General features: G+C 39.2%; 1 protein-coding gene across 1 annotated transcript in view; it reads right to left on the reverse strand.

The window, feature by feature from the left end:
- The window catches only part of DGKB (diacylglycerol kinase beta), a 490,262-nt gene that overhangs the window by 22,532 nt on the left and 446,690 nt on the right, over positions 1 to 21,040 (reverse strand). Inside the window, exon 21 of the mRNA XM_044678847.1 lies at positions 11,569 to 11,764. Coding sequence (XP_044534782.1) covers positions 11,569 to 11,764 — 196 coding nt within the window. The remainder of the gene's footprint in view (positions 1 to 11,568; positions 11,765 to 21,040) is intronic.

Here is a 21,040-nt window from a genome sequence, read left to right on the forward strand (position 1 = left end):
AATCCTAAAAATGAAAGGATAAATTAATAAAATTGAAAGTAAAAGAATTACTGAACTCATAAATAAGACTAGGAGCTGGTTCTATATATGAAAAAAATAAAATACAGTATTAGTTAATTTGAAGAAAAAAAGAGAAAAAAGAGAATCAAATTACCAGTATCAAAAATGAAAAGGGTCATTTCACCTCTAATGAAAAAGAAATTAAAGCAATTATTAAGTTATTTTCCCAATTATATGATAATAAACCTGATAATCTAGGTGAAATGAGTATTTACAAAAGTATTAATTGCCTAGATTAACAAAGAGGAAATGGAATATTTAAATAATCCCATCTCAGAGAAAGAAATTGAGCAAGCCATCCATGAACTCCGCAAGACAAACACAGGAACTATACAAACAGAACTACAAATCACTTATCACACAAATAAAATTATATTTAAATAATTGGAAAAACATTAATTGCTTAATGATGAGTTAATATTATAAAAATGACAATTCTATCTAAATTAACTTACTTATTCAATGCTACACCAATCAAGCTACCAAAAAAACCCAAAACTCATAGGACTAGAAAAAATAATAACAAAATTCATCTGGAAGAGCAAAAGGTCAAGAATTATCAAGGGAACTAATGGAAAAAAAAGATGGTGTCCTGCCTGGCAGTACCAAATCACAAATTGTACTACAAAGCAGTGGTCATCTAAATAATCTGGTATGGCTAAGAAATAGAAGGGTGGATCAATGCAATAGACTAGGGGTAAATGACCTCAGTAATTTAGTGTTTGGTAAACCCAAAGATCCCAGATTTTGGAATAAAAACTTACTATTTGACAAAAACTGCTGGGAAAATTGGAAAACAGTCTAGGAAAAATTAGGTTTAGATCAATATCTCACACCATTTAGCAAGATAAAGTCAAAATGGATATATGACTTAAACATAAAGAATGATATTATAAGTAAATTAGGGGAACATAGGATAGGTTACCTGCCAGATTTATGAAGAAGGAAAGAATTTATTACCAAACAAGAGATAAAGACCATTACAAGATGTAAAATGAATCATTTTGATTATATTAAATTAAAAAGGGGTTTTAAAAACGAAACCAATGCAACCAAGATTAGAAGGGAAACAACAAACTGAGAAAAAATTATAACAAATTTTTCTGATGAATATCTTATTTCTCAAATATGCAAAGAACTAAGGCAAATTCATAAGAACCCAAGTCATCCACAAATTGATGATAAATGGTCAAAGGATATATATATGTGTGTATATATATATATACATATATATGTAGTTTTCACATAAAGAAATCAAAGCTATCAATAATCATATAAAAATGTTCTAAATCCCTCTTGATCAGAGAAATGTAAATTAAAACAACCCTTAGGTACTATCTTACACCTATCAGATTGACCAATATGAGATTAGAGGAAAATATTGAATGTTGAAGGGGATATGGCAAAACTGGGAAAATAATACATTACTAGTGGAGTTGTGAACTGACACTGCCATTCTGGAAGGCAGTTTGGAATTATCTCCCAAAGGCCTATAAAAGAATGCATTTTGATTCAGTAATACTACTACAGAGTCTGTATCCCAAAGAGACAAAGAAAAATAGGAAAGGACCTGTTTGTACAAAAATATTTATTGCTGTGCCTTTTGTGGTGTCCCTTGATTGGGTAATGGCTGAACAAACTGTGGTATATGATGGTGATGGAATACTATCATGCTCTGTTGAATGGGATGATTTCGGAAAGAGCTGGAAAGACCTACCTGAACTGATGTGGAGTGAAATAAGCAGAACCAGGTGATCATTACAAACAGTAACTTCAGTGTTATGGAATAATCAAATGTGATAGGCTTTGCTACTAACAGCAATACATTGGTCCTGGACAATTCTGAAGATTTATGAAAAAGAATGCTCTCCACCTCTAAATAAGAAACTTTTAGAGTAGAAATGCAGATGAAAACATATGATTTATTACTTGTGTATTTGGGTATATGTTTTGGGGTTTTGGTTCTATAAGATTATTTGCTTACACAAATGAATAATATGGAAATATGTTTTGTATGATAGTACATGTATAGCCCAGACTGAATTGCTTATCAGCTTCTGGAAGGGAGAGGGAAGAAGGGATGGAGACAATATGCATCATATGACTTTGGAAAACTTATGTGGAAATTTGTTATTAAAATAAAAATTTTAATAAAGAAAAAATAAAAAAAACACAATGATTGGCTTACAGTAGACTCCTGACTAATATTCATTATTCCCCTTGTTGATTTATAAGAGACTGGATACAGATACTTGACCAGCCCATCATATACTAAGGAAGGCTCTTTAACTTGAAAATTAAAAAAAATCCTACAAAAGTGATGCAGAAAATAGTCCCTCCCTATATTCAGTCCTATGCTCAATTTCTCAGAATTTACACTAAGCTCTGAGGAGCTTTGACATATCAACATAGTAGAAAAAAGGTAGGTTTTTTCTCCCTTTATCTCTTCTTTTGGGGGGAATGCATTATTATAAAAATGACATAATATAAATTTGATTCCTAAGAACCATTTAACCCCCCCAAAAAATTAGAAATGCTATTTTTCCAAATAGTCCATTGATAATGGCTTATTCTAATCAAAAACTACAAATATGCATGTCACCTATCGGGGGGGAAATATTTTGCAGCCCTTTGGACAGAAGCACCTACACCTTTGGATGATCACTCAGGAAAGTGTGCCCGTTCTGAAGGCTTGCAGTACTTGAGGCCACGTGCACACAAACCTCAGTGCTTGGAGAGGACAGCATTTCTTGGATGTACTTTTATTCAATCTTCTTGGAATTTGCTGTCCTCCATGTTTATGTTTCTGATACAGAGGTTCAGAGGCCCGTCCTTTCATCTCAGTATTACTAATGACTTGCTTTGACATGTTTAAAAAGGGTGGAAGATACTTAATAGATCTGTCTTCTTGTATGAAAGGAACAACCATAATGGGAAATGGAATTGGTCTGAGATACATTTTCTTCATGTGGATCTGTGAAGTAGACCATAATTACTCTCTTTTAATGAATCTCCCTCAAAAGGGAATTGTCTCTCAGGGCTGGAAAGGGAAGCTGAAATGACCTTGGAAACTCCTTCGTCCATAAAATGGAAGTGATTTTTACACTATCGTATATGATAATTGGAATAACGAGCTGGACTTCGGTGAAAGATCTTCCTGAGGCTCCTATCACCATGGTGGGTGCACACATGAGGTGTTTTTATTCTTATTTTGAGAGACTGACAACTGGCAGTGCATGAGCTCCTGCAGTGAGCCTTACTTGATAAACTATCTCATAGAACAGCTCATAGGTACTGCCTCAAAAGGTCACAAAATTGCTTAATTTGCAAAACACACCATGTACCCCAAAAGGGATGGCCATTGATATCATTGAGCAGCTTGGTGCTCTACCACTGGGCAAATCATGTCTGACTCTGAGAGCTGTGAGAGAGCAGGTCAGGATGCCCAGCAGGTCCTGAGCCTCTTAGCGGGTCAGCTCTGAAGCTGGACGGGGGGGGACTTTGAAGGCTCAGCCTGGACCTATCACAGCATATTAAAGGCGAGGCTCCCTTCCCTGCTGCCTGAGCTGGTTAGTTCATGTCTTACTTCAGTCAAGGTCATGAGGTTCCTCCTCTCAAGGAAGAGGTCCTGATCTTGTTCCAAATTCAGGAAGATGAATAATTAACAATTCTATTAATGCTCTAGAGTTAATAATGTCATTCTTTGTGCTCATCATGTTGCCCAGCACATAGTAGGTGCTAAACAAATGAACTGACTGAAGGCCTATCTGTTTCATCTATGGACTGTTGCTATTCTATGTTGGGGGAGAGGATTTCCAAATGGGAATTCAACATCCTGATGAAATTAGAGGTTCAGAACAAAGAATGATATGAGGGAATAAACAACACCAATGATCATTATTACACTCTTTCTTGCATTTTGCATATACACAATCCATTCATTAGACTCATAAATCCATAGTATATGCCTACTGATCTACTAAAATGATCACTAATGTTAATTCATATTCTTTTCGTTCTTGAGCATCAACAGTGACTTTTGTGCAATCACCAGGTGAAATCAATCATAAAAGTCCCATCAGTTCTATTTAATAGAAGGGAAGGCTGAGGCTCAATTGCTCAGCCACATCCACATAGCCAAACAAGTGGAAGATCTTCGACTTGCATCTCAGTCTTTGGTTCAAAGATCAGCCCTCTGGCTAAGAAGCCAGGAACTACTGGCTGCTCCCACCCTACCTCACTGATTCTAATTAGTGTGGATCTGAAGAGCCATTGGGCATAATTGTACATGGCACTGACACAAATGAAGTGTGACAAATCAGAAGGTGATCCAGTCACCCTCAACAGCCACTGACAAATGCTGAACAATTAATTACATGTGGAAGCCGTCTTTAAAGAACAATGACATCAGCATTCAACAGAGAGACAAAGCACTGTCCCAAATCATAATTACAAAATTCTAAGCTAGAGGTAGGGATTCAGGCAGGTATTATAACATCAGCCAGAACCCAAACTGGAGATCTTGAGTGAGACCTCAGCTATCTATCTATATCCCTCCATTGTCAGGCCATACAGCATGTATCTCTTAACATGAAAAATACTTGGAACTAATACATTGCTGGTGGAGTTGTGAACTGATCCAACCCTTCTGGAGAGCAATTTGGAACTATGCCCAAAGGGCTTTAAAAGACTGCCTGCCCTTTGATTCAGCCATACCACTGTTGGGTTTGTACCCCAAAGAGATCATAGGGGAAAAGACTTGTACAAAAATATACATATCTTCACTCTTTGTGGTGGCAAAAAACTGGAAAGTTTGGGGAATGGCTGAACAAGCTGTGGTATCTGATGGGGATGGAATGTTATTGTGTTGAAAGGAATGATTAACTGGAGGAACTCCATGTGAACTAGAAAGACCTCCAGGAAGTGATGCAGAGTGAAAGGAGCAAAACCAGGAGAACATTGTACACCAGTGATTCCCAAAGTGGGTGCCACCGCCCCCTGGTGTGTGCTGCAGCAATCCAGGGGAGCGGTGATGGCCGTAGGTGCATTTATCTTTCCTATTAATTGCTATTAAAATTTAAAAAAAAATTTCCAGGGGGCTAAATAATATTTTTTCTGGAAAGGGGGCGATAGGCCAAAAGTTTGGGAACCACTATTGTACACAGAGATGGATACATTGTGGCACAATTGAATGTAACTGACTTGGCTGCTAGCAGCAATGCAATGACCCAAGATGATCCCGAGGGACTCGGGAGAAAGAATGTATCCACATCCTGAGAAAGAACTGTGGGAGCAGAAATGCAGAAGAAAAACATAGGATCTATCATGTGGTTCGATGGGGATAGGATTAGGGTTTTGGTGTTTAAAGATCACTCCACCGCAAATATGAATAACATAGAAATAGGTTTTGAACAATGATACACGTATAACCCAGGGGAATTGCTTGTCAGCTCTGGCACGGAGAAGGGAAGCAGGAATCATGAATTATGTAACCATGGAAAAATATTCTTTTTTATTCATTTTTTTATTTTTTAGAAAAATTTTCCATGTTTACACGATTCATTTTCTTTCTCTCCCTCCCCAAACCACGCCCCCACCCATAGACGATGTGCATTTCCACTGGGCTTTACTTGTGTCATTGTTCAAGACCTATTTCCATATTATTGACAGTTGCACTGTGGTGGCTGTTTTAAGAAAAAAGTACTTGGGAAATTTCACCTATCTAGGAATTCACAGATGCATTAGAAGGAGGCAAATGATTTCCAATTTTGTAGCAGTTTCATTGCTTGGACTTTGGTTTCTTTGGATTTTCTCCTCATTTCTACATAATTAATCACTTGACATTTTTCCTCCTATACACACACACACACACACACACACACACGTATTTGTGTAATAAATAGTAAAACTTCATTTGTAATGAAATATTAATTTAAAAAGTCCCAAGTAGTTATAATACCATTTCCCTAGTTCTTATCCTTTTTTATCTTTAAACATTTGACACATTCTTCTTTCTATCAATATTTTCCTGCATTATTTATATCAAAGTGCTTTCTCCTGGTTCTCCTTCTACTTGTCTGACTGTACTGGCTTAGTTTCTACTACCAAAAAAAATATCATTCCCATCCTGTCTCTGACTATAGCTGTCCCCCAGGACCCTGTGCTAGGCCCTCTTTTCTCCATCTCTATTATCTCTGTAGGTGATCTCATTAACACCCATGGTTCTAGTACCTTCTCTTTGGAAAGAACTTCTACATTTTATATTCATCCCTAAATTTCCTCCTCAGTTCCTGTCCCACATCACTTATTGCTTTTAAAAAATTTCCAAATAGATGTTTCAACTGAATCTCAAAATAAGTATACTGAGAAATTGGGCCTTGGACACATGTAAAACCCAGTGGAATTGCTTGTTGGCTATGGGAGGTGGGTGAGAGGAGGATAGGGAAAGAACATGAATCATGTAACCATGGAAAAATATTCTAAATTAATTAATTAAATACAATTTTTCATACAGATCAGGCCTCATCATTTTCAAGAAATCTGCCCCTCCTACAATTTCCCCTATATTTTTAAGGTCATCATCATCATCTTTCCAGTGACCCAGCTTCATAGCCTTTCAAGTCTCTTTAACCTGTCCCTCTCCCATATCCCTGATGTATAATAAACCCCAAATTGAGTTTTTCTACCAGCCTTACATCTTTTCTAACAGTCAATTTTTCTCTATTCACATGCTTATGACCTTTGTTCAGTTCTTATGCTTCTCACCTGGATTATTAAAAGTATATCCTAATTGGCCTTCTTTGCAGTCTCTCTCCCCCTTCAACAAAAACTTCTAATAACTACCATAATAATCTGACCCTGTCATTTCCCTGCTAACCAACATTTATTGTCTCCCTATTCCTTTTAGGATGAACTACAAACTGCTCATAATTTCCGATGTAGACCTAGCCTATGCTGGTTACCACATTTATTCCTCATTCCTTCCATTATACTCCTTCTGTCCCAGCTAACAGGGCCTCCTCGGTGTTCCCCTAAACATAGCATCACACGTTCTGTTTCTGTGTCTGTCCTCTTGTGTACGGCATGGACCACTTCCCCATGTCTCCTTCTTGAAACCCTGAGCTTCCTTCAAGGCTCAGCTCCTCTGTTATTCCTTACAAGAAAGAAGGCTTCCCTGTCTCCCATAGTTAGGGCTCTTTCCTTCCTCCTGAAAGTATTACAAAGATACTTGGTCTGACTCTACTCTGTCCCTCTTCCCCAAATACATTGCAAATTCCTTAAAGTCAGAGAATATTTTCTACTTTTTCTTTATGCTCACAGTCTCTTTAGATTCAATAGTTAAATAGATTTTTTTATCCACTTATCATTTCACGCATGAATAGTAAATCTTCTCTCTCCTGGGTCATCTCAAATCTCACTGGGGACGTCCTAGAGTGTTCTGGGAACTTGAAGCAATCAGAACAATATGACATGTAAACCGAGGAATCCAGAAGAAGTCACTCTCTTTGAAGAATCACTTCACCATTTGAACCTTGTACAGGATACCCTCCATGACATAAGCTAGTATCTTAGCTGGAGAGTATACCTTCTCTGTATTAAATCATGCCTGATGTTAATTATCCCTGGACTACTAAACAGTAATAGTTGTTTGTAGTTATCATGAGATTCTGTATTGATCCCTTTTTTTATGCTCTAGTCCAACTGCTCTTGCCAATTTTATTCTCTTAATTGCCATTTCTGGTCCCCTATATTTAACAGTGTGCTCCTAAGTGTTTGACAGTTGCCTCACTGGAAAGAAAAAAAATGAACATATAACTTGCTTTTTTTTTTATTATTTTTTTTTATTTTTAAACCCTTAACTTCTGTGTATTGACTTATAGGTGGAAGATTGGTAAGGGTAGGCAATGGGGGTCAAGTGACTTGCCCAGGGTCACCCCGCTGGGTAGTATCTGAGGCCGGATTTGAACCTAGGACCTCCTGTCTCTAGGCCTGGCTCTCAATCCACTGAGCTACCCAGCTGCCCCCTATAACTTGCTTTTAAGCTTAATCTTCATTATTGTACTTTCTTAAGATTAAATGATCAGCTAACCAACAAATCGAGCCCAGATTTATACTGGTTTCTCACAGTGGAAATCTAATTCCTGGCTCTCCTGGAGTCATGATTTGGCTCCAGAATATACCTGCTTGAATTCCTCCCTGGGAATCAGGGACCAAATGTCGAGGATACACCTTTAAGCAGTAGATATACCAAGTGCCAAAAAGGGCACAACAAGTAGCAATTGTTGTTGAAGTAAGAAACAAGTTTAAGGTTGGTGCAAGGAAGACCTTCCTAATAATTAGAATTATCCAGAAAAAGTATTCCATATCCCCAGAAGGTAAGGAGTTCTCCTCACTGAAGGACATCCGGTAAGGGCTCTGGATGGCCACACATCCACTGTAGCAGAGTTTCTTTGTTCGGTTAGACGAGGGGGTCTTGAAAATCCCTTCCCACTCTTAAATTGGATGATCACAAATCTTGGTATAAGGAGACCAAGGTAGTCAAGGTCAATCTGACCTTAAGTTCTTAAAGTGAGCTGCCATTTTTATAGAGAAGGCCAATATCTTTTCTCCTCTAAACTCCTATTTTTAAGGACCTTCTTCAATTTGAATGAAATTCTTGAAAATTCTCTGGGGACGATGAGGTGGGAAGAATTATATAAAGAAATCCAAGATTGTGGGCTGATTTAATCTTCAATAGTAAAACAGTAATTTAAAGATTCAGCTAGCTTTATTAATAACCTACTATCATTTATGTGATGAATTGATAATTTCCAGTGGAGATCTATTTTAAATATCACAGACTTGGGGTGGAGGGAAACAGAAGGGAAAAGTTTCCTAAAAAGATTGTGTGATGAGAAATATTTTGACCAACTTGTATCCAACCCATATTCTTCATACAGTATCAGTAGACACATTTTTTTTGGTGGAATGAGACAAACCAACTGCCATCATCTTTTTCCCAATAATTTTTGCATCCAGGTATAATAATACAGCATGTAATTCTTTTCATGCTTCTAAATTTAATTAATTTAATCACTGAATTTAAATGCTTGGAAATGGTTCTGCTTGCCTGTGTTCAAATGCCAAATGCATCATCTTCAGCTCTGAAATGAAAGTTGCAGTTCTATTTAGCCAATTTCGAACACTGTCTTCTAAATTACCCTAAGTAACCCATAAAGCGTTGAGTAAAATCGGTAATAATGGATAACAAATGTCCATTTCTTTCACATTTAGAATAAGTCCATCTTCTACAAGCCTGGAAAGTGTCATGTTCCTCTCTATTAAATGCCATTGAACACTTCTCTGGGTGATAACAAAGTTCGGTATTTTCAATATATAAAACTATAAAGACATGAATGAACCCTCATCTTTCAGAGTTCACAAAAGAATTTTCATGATCCCCTTTGCTTCATGTGAGAAATTAAAGCCAGCAATTGGACTCTCTGTGCAAGGCTTTCCTCAACTAAAATCTGTCAGTGATTTTCCTAAACGACAGGCTCCTCCTACTCAATAACCCTCAGTGGCTCCCTATGGATTTCAGGATCAAATTAAACTCCTTTGTTTGCCCTTTTCACTTTGTCTTTGTCCCCCAATTGTCAAGTATAATGCTGGCTCACAGAAGAAAATTAATAAATGCTTGTTGATTAGTACAACTGATATACCCCCGAATAAGCTTTCAGGCAAGACACACAATGAATTTTAGGGTCTGATCAAAAGGTTTTTGTTTTTACATTTCATTTTGTGTTTTTTGGCAGAGGGTGGAACTGCAAGGGATGACTTGTTTTGGTTTCTTTTTCATTAGGATTAGCCAACCTAGTTGGACATTAAAGGACTTCCCGTCTCTAGGCCTGACTCTCAATCTACTGAGCCACCCAACTGCCCCACCCCCGTCTTCTGTCAGAGCATCTTCTAAAGGAGGACAAGTCAGGGATCAGTCAGCGAGGATCTGGGATGCTCCTGCGAAGTGCCAGGCACTGTGCTGAAGACTGAGGATAGACAGAGAGGCCAGAACAGTCGCCGCGCCCTAGGAGCCCCCCAAGATCGTGGCCTCTGGGCATACACATGGATACAGTGCCAGGGGCATTTTCAAACCCATTCGCCAGACTGAGTAATTTTCTTTACTATAAAGAAGGGTTCTTTTGGGGGGGGGGGAGCGGGGAGGGATATTTCTAGATATGACTAGGGTGTAAAAAAGTTACACAAAATCAAAACCACTGTGGGGTGGCCCAACTGCAAAGATTCCAAGCTCTGGGGGACAGCCAGGATTGTAGGTGCTGGGGCTGGGGAGCCATGAACACACGCATAGAGAAAAATGGATCCTCCTAAGTACTCTGTACTAAGTACAGAGGATCCAAATCCCTGTGGCTGAAAATCAGAAACAATTGGAAAAGGACACAAGACAGCATCTTTTCATTTGAAGGAATGCTGCTTTTGAGAATACACAAGTTGTTCACTTTGGGCCATCCTTTAGTTGGTGGCTATTTGTCCACTAGCAAAACAGCCCCCTTCATATTTGAAATGAACCCATGTGGAAGCCCCTTTGGCACCCTCTGCTGAAGCCTTGCTGGGCCGTGGATACTAGCTCCGTGGTGTCGTTCTAGCCTCCCCAGGACAGCGACTCCTGCATCCCAAGTTTTCGAAGGGTCTCTTTGGGTCTGACCTGTGGTAGAGCCTTCGGCGATCCTAGAGGCCTGACTGCCCAGAGTCAGACCCGCCATACATTGATCTGACATAGGGATGCCGTTTTGGTCTTCTTCAGATACAAAAGACAACAACCAGCTCTCCCCAATGCCAAGTTTCTCCTTATCTTGCTTACTTGTATTTCATGGCCCTACAGGATCAGCAGCAAGAGAGCTTATCCTGGCTTCTCTCTAGTGTCTACAGGTAACGTTTCAAGAGTCTAATATGTAAGGTGGAGATTCCATGTTTTTGCTCTGACTTGGGAAAGAGTCAGAATTAAGGCATGTCTTTCTCCCATAACAATCCCTCTCCTCTTCCACCCTCTGAATGGATCCGTGTTTCCCTGGATCCTTGGGTGAGGCATCTAAAGCGATGTTAGCAGAAATGGTGGAGGCTTATTTTTCTCCACTTGAGGTTCAGCCAATTTCCGATGATTTCTCTGCTCACAGAACATGGAGAACATAGCAGAAGCCAACATTTTATTATCCAAGAAATACATGCATAAATGTGATCTCCTTTGAGGAAAAGAAACATCATCCTCTGTTGTTTTACAAGAGAAGGATAATGGGGGAAAAAAAGAAAAAAATTGAAACAGTCACATTTCCACCACATTCCAAACTTGTATTGTGATGTTCTATAACCACACATGCTATTTAGGCAATATGATTTCAAATGAACATGAATATACCATTTATTATGGAGCATTAAAAATTCCTCCACTAGAGAAGCTCGCAATGTACACAAGCTAATAAATCAGATGCCGATTCGGAAGAATCTTGGGAAACTTACCTTGAGTCGCAAACTTCAGCTCCTTGACATCGGTGACGGCTGTTCTCTTGTCTGACCCCTTCTTTTCAGTTCTGCGATGACTGCGCCTTTTCTTGGTCTCTCCCCAGAGATTGGATCCTCCATGCATGCTGGGAATATTCAAAATAGCAATTCCTTCCAGTGAGATGTTTATTAGGTCTAGCTGCACGCCATCACACTGATCCCAAAAAGAGACAAAGGGAAGAGGGAGAAAAAATAGAAAATCCTCAATTTGAAATCTGTATTATTAGTTTATTTATCTTTGGCTATCTTGTTTTCATTATTGTCATGAGACTATTTTAATCCATTTATTTTGCATTTCAGAGTCAATCTTTCCAGAATATCTGATTATCTTAAATGTGAGTGGAAAAAGGATCCCTTCAGTGAGACCAAATTTCTTTGAATCAGATGGCTAAAATGTGTGTGCCCATCCTCCTGCCTCCTCTCTCCATCCAATCACCCTTGCTGTCACGGCTACTGAATCTACTATTATAACAGGTCCAGGGTCTAGATGGCCTGACCATTTTAGCTTGCCTGTCTTTAGGAAGTAAAGCCTCTTTTCGTCAGTAGCATTTACTAGGGATCTATTATATCCCGAGCTCTTGGGGGAAGGGGGTGAAAAGAAGATGATTCAGGCCAAGTTCTCAAGGAGTTCACAGTCTTATTAGAGAGACATTTACTTGTTCATTTGACCGATTTTTCTGAGCACCTAATAGGCACAAAGAACTGAGCTAAATGGAATATGAGATACAACCACGAGTAGAACAAAGGTCTGGCCGACAAGAGTTTACATTCTAGTGGAAGAAAGGAAAGAGAAACCAATAACAAATAAGTCGTGGGAATACTCTATCTTCAGAGGGACCCCCACAAGGTGCCATGATAATGCCAAAGGTGAAGGGAATTCTTTTCTTTGGCTCTATCAGGGAGGACTGGAGGACGCTGCTTAGAGGTGCTGAAGTGGATTGGGACTTATCCCCTTGAGATTTAAGGGAAAGGGAGGAGGAAGATTGTATGTCTTAAGGAAGAGCATGAGGGAGAAATCACAATCATAAATATGACAAGAATAGTTTTAAAACAGCATATGTATAAAGTAAATTTATTCAGGCAGCTTAGAATTAATTAAGTAGAACCAGAAAAGGCTCTAAAATACATTCTTATCAAAGTTTTAAAGAAGGTCGAAGACATGGATTGGCAAAGAGAAAGTGCAAACTTATGTTCTTAATCTTCATTGTACGTCTTGTACTTTTCTGGCAGTCAGGGGAAGCCTATGGAGCCTTCTCAGAGAAGTATTATTAAATGCAAAAAAAAAAAAAAAATAAAAGACATGAGATGGGGGGCAGCTGGGGAGCTCAGTGGAGTGAGAGTCAGGCCTAGAGACGGGAGGTCCTATGTTCAAATCTGGCCTCAGACACTTCCCAGCTGGGTGACCCTGGGCAAGTCACTTGACCCCCATTGCCCACCCTTACCACTCTTCCACCAAGGAGCCAATACATAGAAGTTAAGGGTTAAAAAAAAAGACATGAGATGATAAAGGAAACCAACTATGTGAAAACAATTCTATTTCCTTTCTATTAACCCATTTAACTATCTATTCTTCCATTCATCTATCTATCCATCCATCCATCCATCATCTATCGATCTATCTATCTATCTAACATGTTCACAGACTCCAGGTTAAGAACCCCTTAGACAAAGTAGATGGAATGAATTAGGGATCAAAAGATTTAGAATTGTAAAGGATGTTAGGATCACCTGATTCAATTCCAAGATTTTACAAGGCAGAAAGTGAAGGTCAGAATTGGGAAATAACTTGCTTAAGGTCCCAGAGATCTTCTCATTTACAACCCGTATCCCTTCTGATGATCCCATTCTGCCTTTTAGGGAACTGCAAGTATCCCTGCAGTGGAACTGGGATAGGGAAATGGTTCTGCTATTTTTATAATGTTGGTTGTTTTGTAAATTGTTTTTTTTTATAAAAGTTTTTATAATTTTTTGAATAAATTGGTTGTTTTGTCCTTGTTTAGTGCCAGGAGCGGAGCAAGTAAAGGAGTTCTGACTCCCCAAATGGTTCTCCATTTTTTCAATGCAAATCAAAGGCAAACACTGGTTTCAGTAGCTAATGTTTTGCTTGGTAAATAACTTTTCAGGAATTCCTCTTTGCTAAGAGTTGAGAGAGGTTACCATAGGGATGTCACATGCAAATACCGTATCTCATTTGGGTGATGCTACTTGGCTCTCTTAGTCTCTAAAAAGAAGTCCTGTTTAGTCCTGGAGAAAGCAAAGGAGTCCCTTTTATGTTCAAACATTGCCAGTGCCATTCTTTCCTCTCTTTACTACAAAAGGAAGGCAGCAATCCCATGATGCTCACAAAACAAAACGGAGGGACAGAACACCACATCGTGGGCCCCCATGGCAGTGGGGGAAACAGACAAGTGAGGAAGTGCCAAGTTTGCTTTCCATTTGTTTCAGTGGGGGTGAAAACAAGGTCTTTGCAGGTCTCTTTCAGAGGCCGAGTGATTTTTTCCCCCTTTTTATGTATTAAATTAAGATGATTTATTTTACTAAAAAATTCCCCTCATGTGTATCCTCACTTACTGCTATACATTCTAGATAAACAGATATTAATTTCATAATTAAAAGTAATCTTGTGTAAATACCCTGCAGGCCTCAAAGAATCAAACACATACTGTGTGTCAGGCCTCCCACTGTCTTCAAGTGGAATGTACTGGCTGGATAATTAGATAGTACATATTTTTTAACCTTATTTGCATGCATATTATATCTTTTGCACACTGACAAGCAGCAGTAACAACAAAAGTCAGATTACCACAGGGAATTCCCACAAAGAAGTCTTCATTCCTTATAATTTGCAGCCTAAATTAAAATAATTTGATCTTTGACAAGGATGAAATGTCAAGCAGAAGGGGGTCCTCGACAAGCTCCGGCCTGTGGCTTCTGAAATCTGCCTAATTTATGTCAGTCACTTCTTAATACATATTTAAGTGTTACACAAAAAAGATGATAAATATGCAAGCTGCCACCTTTGGTATTTCCCTGCTGTTAATTGATAAAGGTCTGGCGTCCCCCAAACCAGTTCGAATTATTTCAATAACAGAAGAATTGTGAAATAAGATGGGTCAGGGGCCCGGCTTCCATTTGCGCTCAATATTGAACACAGCAGGCAGTATCCTAAGACAATTATTTGCCGAGGCCTCCGAACCCCGCTGCGATGAGTTACTTTCAGAATTAGTAAAAGAGGGTTTCTTTTGTTCATCCAGAGAGGACGACTCCACAAAGAGAGGCCTGCCCCCCGCTTCTCTGACAGTCCTAAGCGACCGAGAGGGTGACTGAACACTCTTCCTCTCTGTTTTCTCCCTTTCCAGGCCTGCTTCCATCACAGGCTTTGAATGGACTGCAAGACGCTAAATAAGTCCACGGTATGATGAAGCGGGCCTCAAAGGGGGGAGGGCGAAGTCGAGGGAGGGAGGTGGGTCGCCGTGTTCCCTGCCTCCTCCACGTGTCCTGCCACCATCCGCAGCGTCGTGCTTCAGGCCAGGATACACACCTGGTGAATTTCATGGTCCCCCAGAAAGTGTGCCGAGGAAGCCAAGGTCCTGGTGAAGGGCACTGAGGTCATTCTACCTGAGGAATGGCGGAAGGAGATGGAGGCGGTTATCCTGGGGAAAAGAAGGCTCAGAGGGAGCATGGCAGCCGTCTCTGAGGACTTGAAAAGCTGTCTTCAGCAGGTGCAGACTTTTGCCGGGACCCTAGCACAGAAGTAGGGACAAAGGGGGAACAGTCCAGAGAGTTTTGTGCCTTTCGGTATATTGGGGTGCAGGGAGCCTCGGAAACGGATTGTGTCGTGGCTCAATGCAAGGAAAAACAAAACAATAATGACAACAAAACCCTTCCTGACTCCCCGGGAAATGGAAGGTTCCATCTGGCTTGGAGTTTTCAGACAATGTCTGGATGACATCTTGTAGGGGATGTTGCAGAGGGGAGTCACACTCGTGTGGAAGTTAGGCTCAGTGATTGCCAGGAACCCTTCCAAGGCTGATATTGTCTGATTCTGATCCGCCTCAATCACTGAATGGATCTTAGATCTAAAGCCAGAAAGCCTCTTGGACGTCACCCAATCCAACCCCTTTTTTCAAGATGAAGGAACTGTGACCCAGAGAGGTCATCCTTCCCAGCTCCTTAGATATGAAATGGAGACTCTCAGGGAAAGGAGGAAAGTCACCCAGAGTCTTACAGAACACAAGGGCTCTGAGAAGAGGACGATGCACTCCACAACGTCCATAACTCTTTAGGAAGGGTCTCTTTCCATTAGTTGGTGCCCTGAGGTGGCCTTCTTCTCTCACAGTTAATGTTATGCTCATTAGTCTGGAACATTCCCATCTCATTTTTTTGATGGAGGCCAGACATTGCTGCCACCACTTGAGTGAAGAAACTCCATGCTAAAGCAAAGGCCAATAAAGATAAATGTTTCCATATTATGCCAGATAATATTTTCATCCTCTCTTAGATTTATGTTTTTTTAAAGGCAGGTGAAGAGGCACGAAAAATAAAAGCCGAGAAGCTGATACCCAGAGACAGTTAATAAATCCTACGTATTATGTAAATATCCAGAAAGACGGGAGATTTATTCTTTAACTGGCCACATCTTGAATGACCGAGTAGAACACCACTGGCCGAGCCTCGGGTTGCCAATCTTGTTTTCTCATTCTGCTGACAAAGTCAAAGTCAGAAGGAAGAAGACAGAAGGATGTGCAGACAACAGAAGTCCCTGTGTCACTTTGCCACAAGATAACTAGTGGTCAAGAATAGACTTTTCCTACAAAGGGAATGGGGGGGGTGCTGCAAATGCCTTGTTTACTTCTCTGCTCAAAGGCAATCCATCAGTAATCTCAATATGGTAAGCTGCATGGGGCAGAGGCTCAGGCATATGTACAGGAGATATGGGCTCAAAAGAGACATCCAAACCTAGCCAGATGAGTATGGGTGGATCATGACATCTTCAAAAGCCTCACTTTTCTCATCTGTGAAATGGCTTAATAAGACTTGTGGCGCTTGCATTATAGGGTCATTGCAAGGCTCCAGTAAAACAACTTCTGTCAACCTCCGGGAACTGATGCAGAGCGAAAGGAGCAGAGCCAGAAGAACTCTATACACAGAGACTGATATTCTGTGGTAAAATCGAATGTAATGGACCTCTGAACCAGCAGCAATGCAATGACCCAGGACAATTCTGAGGGATTTATGGTAAAGATGCTGCCCACATTCAGAGGAGGGACTGCAGGAGAGGAAACATATAGGAAAAACAACTGCTTGAACGCATGGGTTGGGGTGGACTTGATTGGGGATGTGGACTCGAAACTACCACACCAATGCAACTACCAACAATTTGGAAATTGGTCTCGATCAAGGACACATGACAAAACTAGTAGAAATGCGCATGGGTAGGGGGGGCCCGGGGGGAAGGGTTGAAGGGGAAAGGAGGAGAATGAATCATGTAACCATGTTAAAAATGAATATTAATAAATGTAAAAAAATAAAAAAAATAAAAAATAAAAAAAAACCATATTGAAATGGAAAAAAAAGTCCTTCTTTTAATCAAAAAAAAAAACAACTTCTGTCAAGTATTTGTAAAACAATAATACGGAAATGTAGCTATTACACAAACACAACATATTATAATCACAATTATTGATATACAGTTGATGAAGAAGCATTTTAGGAAATGGATTTTTAATTGTGGCCAGCTCTTCATGACCTCATTTGGGGCTTTCTCGGCAAGAATACTAGAGTAGTCTACCATTTCCATTTCCAGCTCATTTTAGAGATGATTAAACTGAGGCAAACAGGGTTAAGTGACTTGCCTGGGATCACTCCTTTAGCAAGTGTCTGAAGCCAGATTTGAACTCACAAAGATGAGTCTTCCTGACTCCGTGCTTATCACTCTATCCATTGCAGAGTCCCTAGCTGTCTCCAGAAGCATTCATCACAGGCTTACTCTGCCCCAGACCCTGTACTATAGTCTAGAAATACAAAGAAAGGAGAAAAAGGAAACAAACAACATCATCTCTTCCCTCAGGAAGTTTGCATTCTAAAAGGGTAAAGTACATTAATAAAGAGCTGAAATCATGATCTGTACAGAATAGATGAAAAGTAACATTGGAGGGGAAGGCACTAGAAAGGGGATGTACAGGTTAGGGGAGAAGGGCAAGGAAGGACCTCTTGAGAAAAAAGGGATTTGATCCCCAGGGCCAAATGGATTCACAAGTGAATTTTAGCAAACATTTAAAGAACAACCAATTGCAACACCATACAAATTATTTGACAAAATGAGCAAAGAAGGAGTCTTACCAAATTACTTTTATGACACAAATATGGTACTGATTCTAAAGCCAGGAAGACCATAAACAGAGAAAGAACACTACAGCTCAATCTCCCTAATGAACATAGATGCAAAAATCTTAAACAGAATACTAGCAAAAAGACTCCAGCAAGTTATCATAAAGATTATACACAATGACTAGGTGGGATACCAGGAATGCAAGGATGGTTTTATATTAGGAAGAACATCCACATAATTGACCATATCAACAACCAAACCAACACAGATCACATGATTATCTCAATAGATGCAGAAAAAGCCATTAACAATATACAACATCCATTCCTATTAAAAACACTAGAAAGCATAGCAATAGAAGGGCCTTTCCACAAAATAATAAACAGTATATATCTAAACCATCAGCAAGTATCATCTACAATGGGAATAAATTAGAAGCCTTCCCAGTAAGATCAGGAGTGAGGCAAGGATGCGCATTATCACCTCTATTATTTAACATTGTACTAGAAATTCTAGTGGTAGCAATTAGAGAAGAAAAAGAAATTGAAAGGATTAAAGTAGGCAATGAAGAGACTAAATTATCACTCTTTGCAGATGATATGATGATCTACTTCAGTAATCCTAGAGAATCACCTAAAAGGTTAGTGGAAATAGTGAATAACTTTAGCAAAGCTGCAGGGTACAAGATAAGCCCACATAAATGATCAACATTTCTATACAGTTTCAACAAAATTCAACAGCAGGAGTTAGAAGGAGAAACTCCATTTAAAATCACTCCAGACAATATAAAATAGTTAGGAATCTATTTGCCAAGACAAACACAGGAATTATATGAAGACAACTACAAAACACTTTCCACACAATTAAAACTAGATCTAAAAAACTGGAATAACCATTAATTGCTCATGGGTAGAATGAGATAACATGATAAATATGACTATCCTACTCAAATTGATTTACTTATTTAGTGCCATACCTATCAAACTACCAAGAAACTTTTTTATATACTTAGAAGAAATTATAACTACATTCATCTGGAAGAACAAGAGATCAAGAATATCAAGGGAAAAAAAAACAAAAAAAAAATTGTGAAGGAAGGTGGCCTAGCAGTACCAGATCTTAAACTGTACTATAAAGCAGTGGTCATCAAAACAATACGGTACTGGCTAAGAGACAGAAGGGTGGATCAATAGAATAAACTAAATAACCTCAGCAAGCTAGTGTTTGATAAACTCAAAGATGCCAGCTTTTGGGTCAAGAACTGACTATTTGACAAAAACTGCTGGGAGAACTGGAAAACAGTATGGGGAAAATTAAGTTTAGATCAACATCTTAAACCCTATACCAAGATAAATTCAAAATGGGTAAATGACTTAAATATAAAGAATGAAATCATAAATAAATCAGATGAATATAGAATATTATATCTGTCAGATCTGTGGGAAAGGAAAGAATTTAAGACCAAGCAAGAGATAGAGAACATTACAAAATGTAAAACGAATGACTTTGACTATATCAAATTAAAGTTTTTGTACAAATAAAACCAATGTAACCAAAGTTAGAAGGAAAGCAACAAACTGGGAGAACATTTTAATAAAAAACTCTCTGACAAAGGTTTAATTTCCCAAATATATAAGGAACTAAGTAAAATTTATTAAAAAAAAAAAAGAAAGAAATCATTACCCAATTGGCATATGGTGAAGGGATATGACTAGGTAATTCTAAGTTGAAGAAATAAAAAATATCAATAATCACATGAAAAAGTGTTCTAAATCCATCCTGATTAGAGAAATGCAAATTAAAACATCTCTGAGGTACCACCACATACTTGGCAGATTGATCAATATGGCAACAAAGGAAAGTGATAAATATTGGAGTGGGGAGGGGAAATGTGACAAAATTGGGACACTAATACACTGCTGGTGGAGTTGTGAATTGGTCCAACCATTTTGCAGGGCAATTTGGAACTATGCCCAAAGCGCTTTAAAAGACTTCCTGCCCTTTGATCCAATCATACTACTGCTGGATCAGTAGTATGGATCAGTAGATCAGAGAGATAATAAGAAAAAGACTTGTACAAAAATATTCAAACCTGCATTTTTTGTGGTGGCAAAAAACTGGAAAATGAGGGGGTGTCCTTCGATTGACTGAACAAAATGTGGTATCTGATGGGGATGGAATACTATTGTGCTGAAAGGAGCGATGAACTGGAGGAATTCCATGTGAACTGGAAAGACCTCCAGGAAGTGATGTCATTTTCTATATTACAAGGAGCAGAACCAGAGAATGTTGTACACAGAGATTGTAGCACAATTGAATGTAACTGACTTTGCTACTAGCAGCAATGCAAAGACCCAGGTCAATCCCGAGGAACTTATGAGAAAGAGGCTCTCCACATCCAGAGAAAGAACTGTGGGAGCAGAAACGCAGAAGAAAAACAGATGATTGATCACGTGGTTCAATGGGGTTCAATATGTTTGGGGTTTTGGTGTTAAAAGGTTGCTCTACTGCAAATATGAATAACATGGACATAGGTTTCGAACAATGGTACATGGATAACTCAATGGAACTACTTGCTGGTTTTTGGGAGGGGAGGAAAGGGGAGCAATCATGAATCATGTAACCATGGAAAATATTCTAAATAAAAAAAGGAAAAATTAAAAAAGAAAAAAAGAAATTCATGTGTAAAAGCCCTTTTTCCTACTGGGCTTCCCCAGTGTGGAAAATTAGAGCCACAGATGAGCATCAGTGAGTGTCCTCCACAAATGTCTCCTCCTTCAGGGATTGCTCTCATGGGAGGTTCTCTGCTTCTCAAGGACTCCGATCTGAAGTTCACAGTTACATTGAAGGCTTATTGAGTTTGATCTTGAAGAGATGAGATAAGGAGACACGTCAAGAAGAGTGGTCTTTCCAAGGTCATTCAGGAGCAAGTAGGAGAGCCATTTGAACTCAGGTCCTCTAAGGCTCTGACTATGCCATTTTTTTCAGCCACACCATAATGAAAGATGAATGCAGGGTAAAGCTGTACCTCTGCTCCCCACTGTTCAGATATGCATGGCCTCATTTTAGGTCAGATGGCAAGAAGAGACCTAAATCAAC

Source organism: Gracilinanus agilis, chromosome 5, assembly GCF_016433145.1.
Source record: "Gracilinanus agilis isolate LMUSP501 chromosome 5, AgileGrace, whole genome shotgun sequence".
Lineage (NCBI taxonomy): Eukaryota > Metazoa > Chordata > Mammalia > Didelphimorphia > Didelphidae > Gracilinanus > Gracilinanus agilis.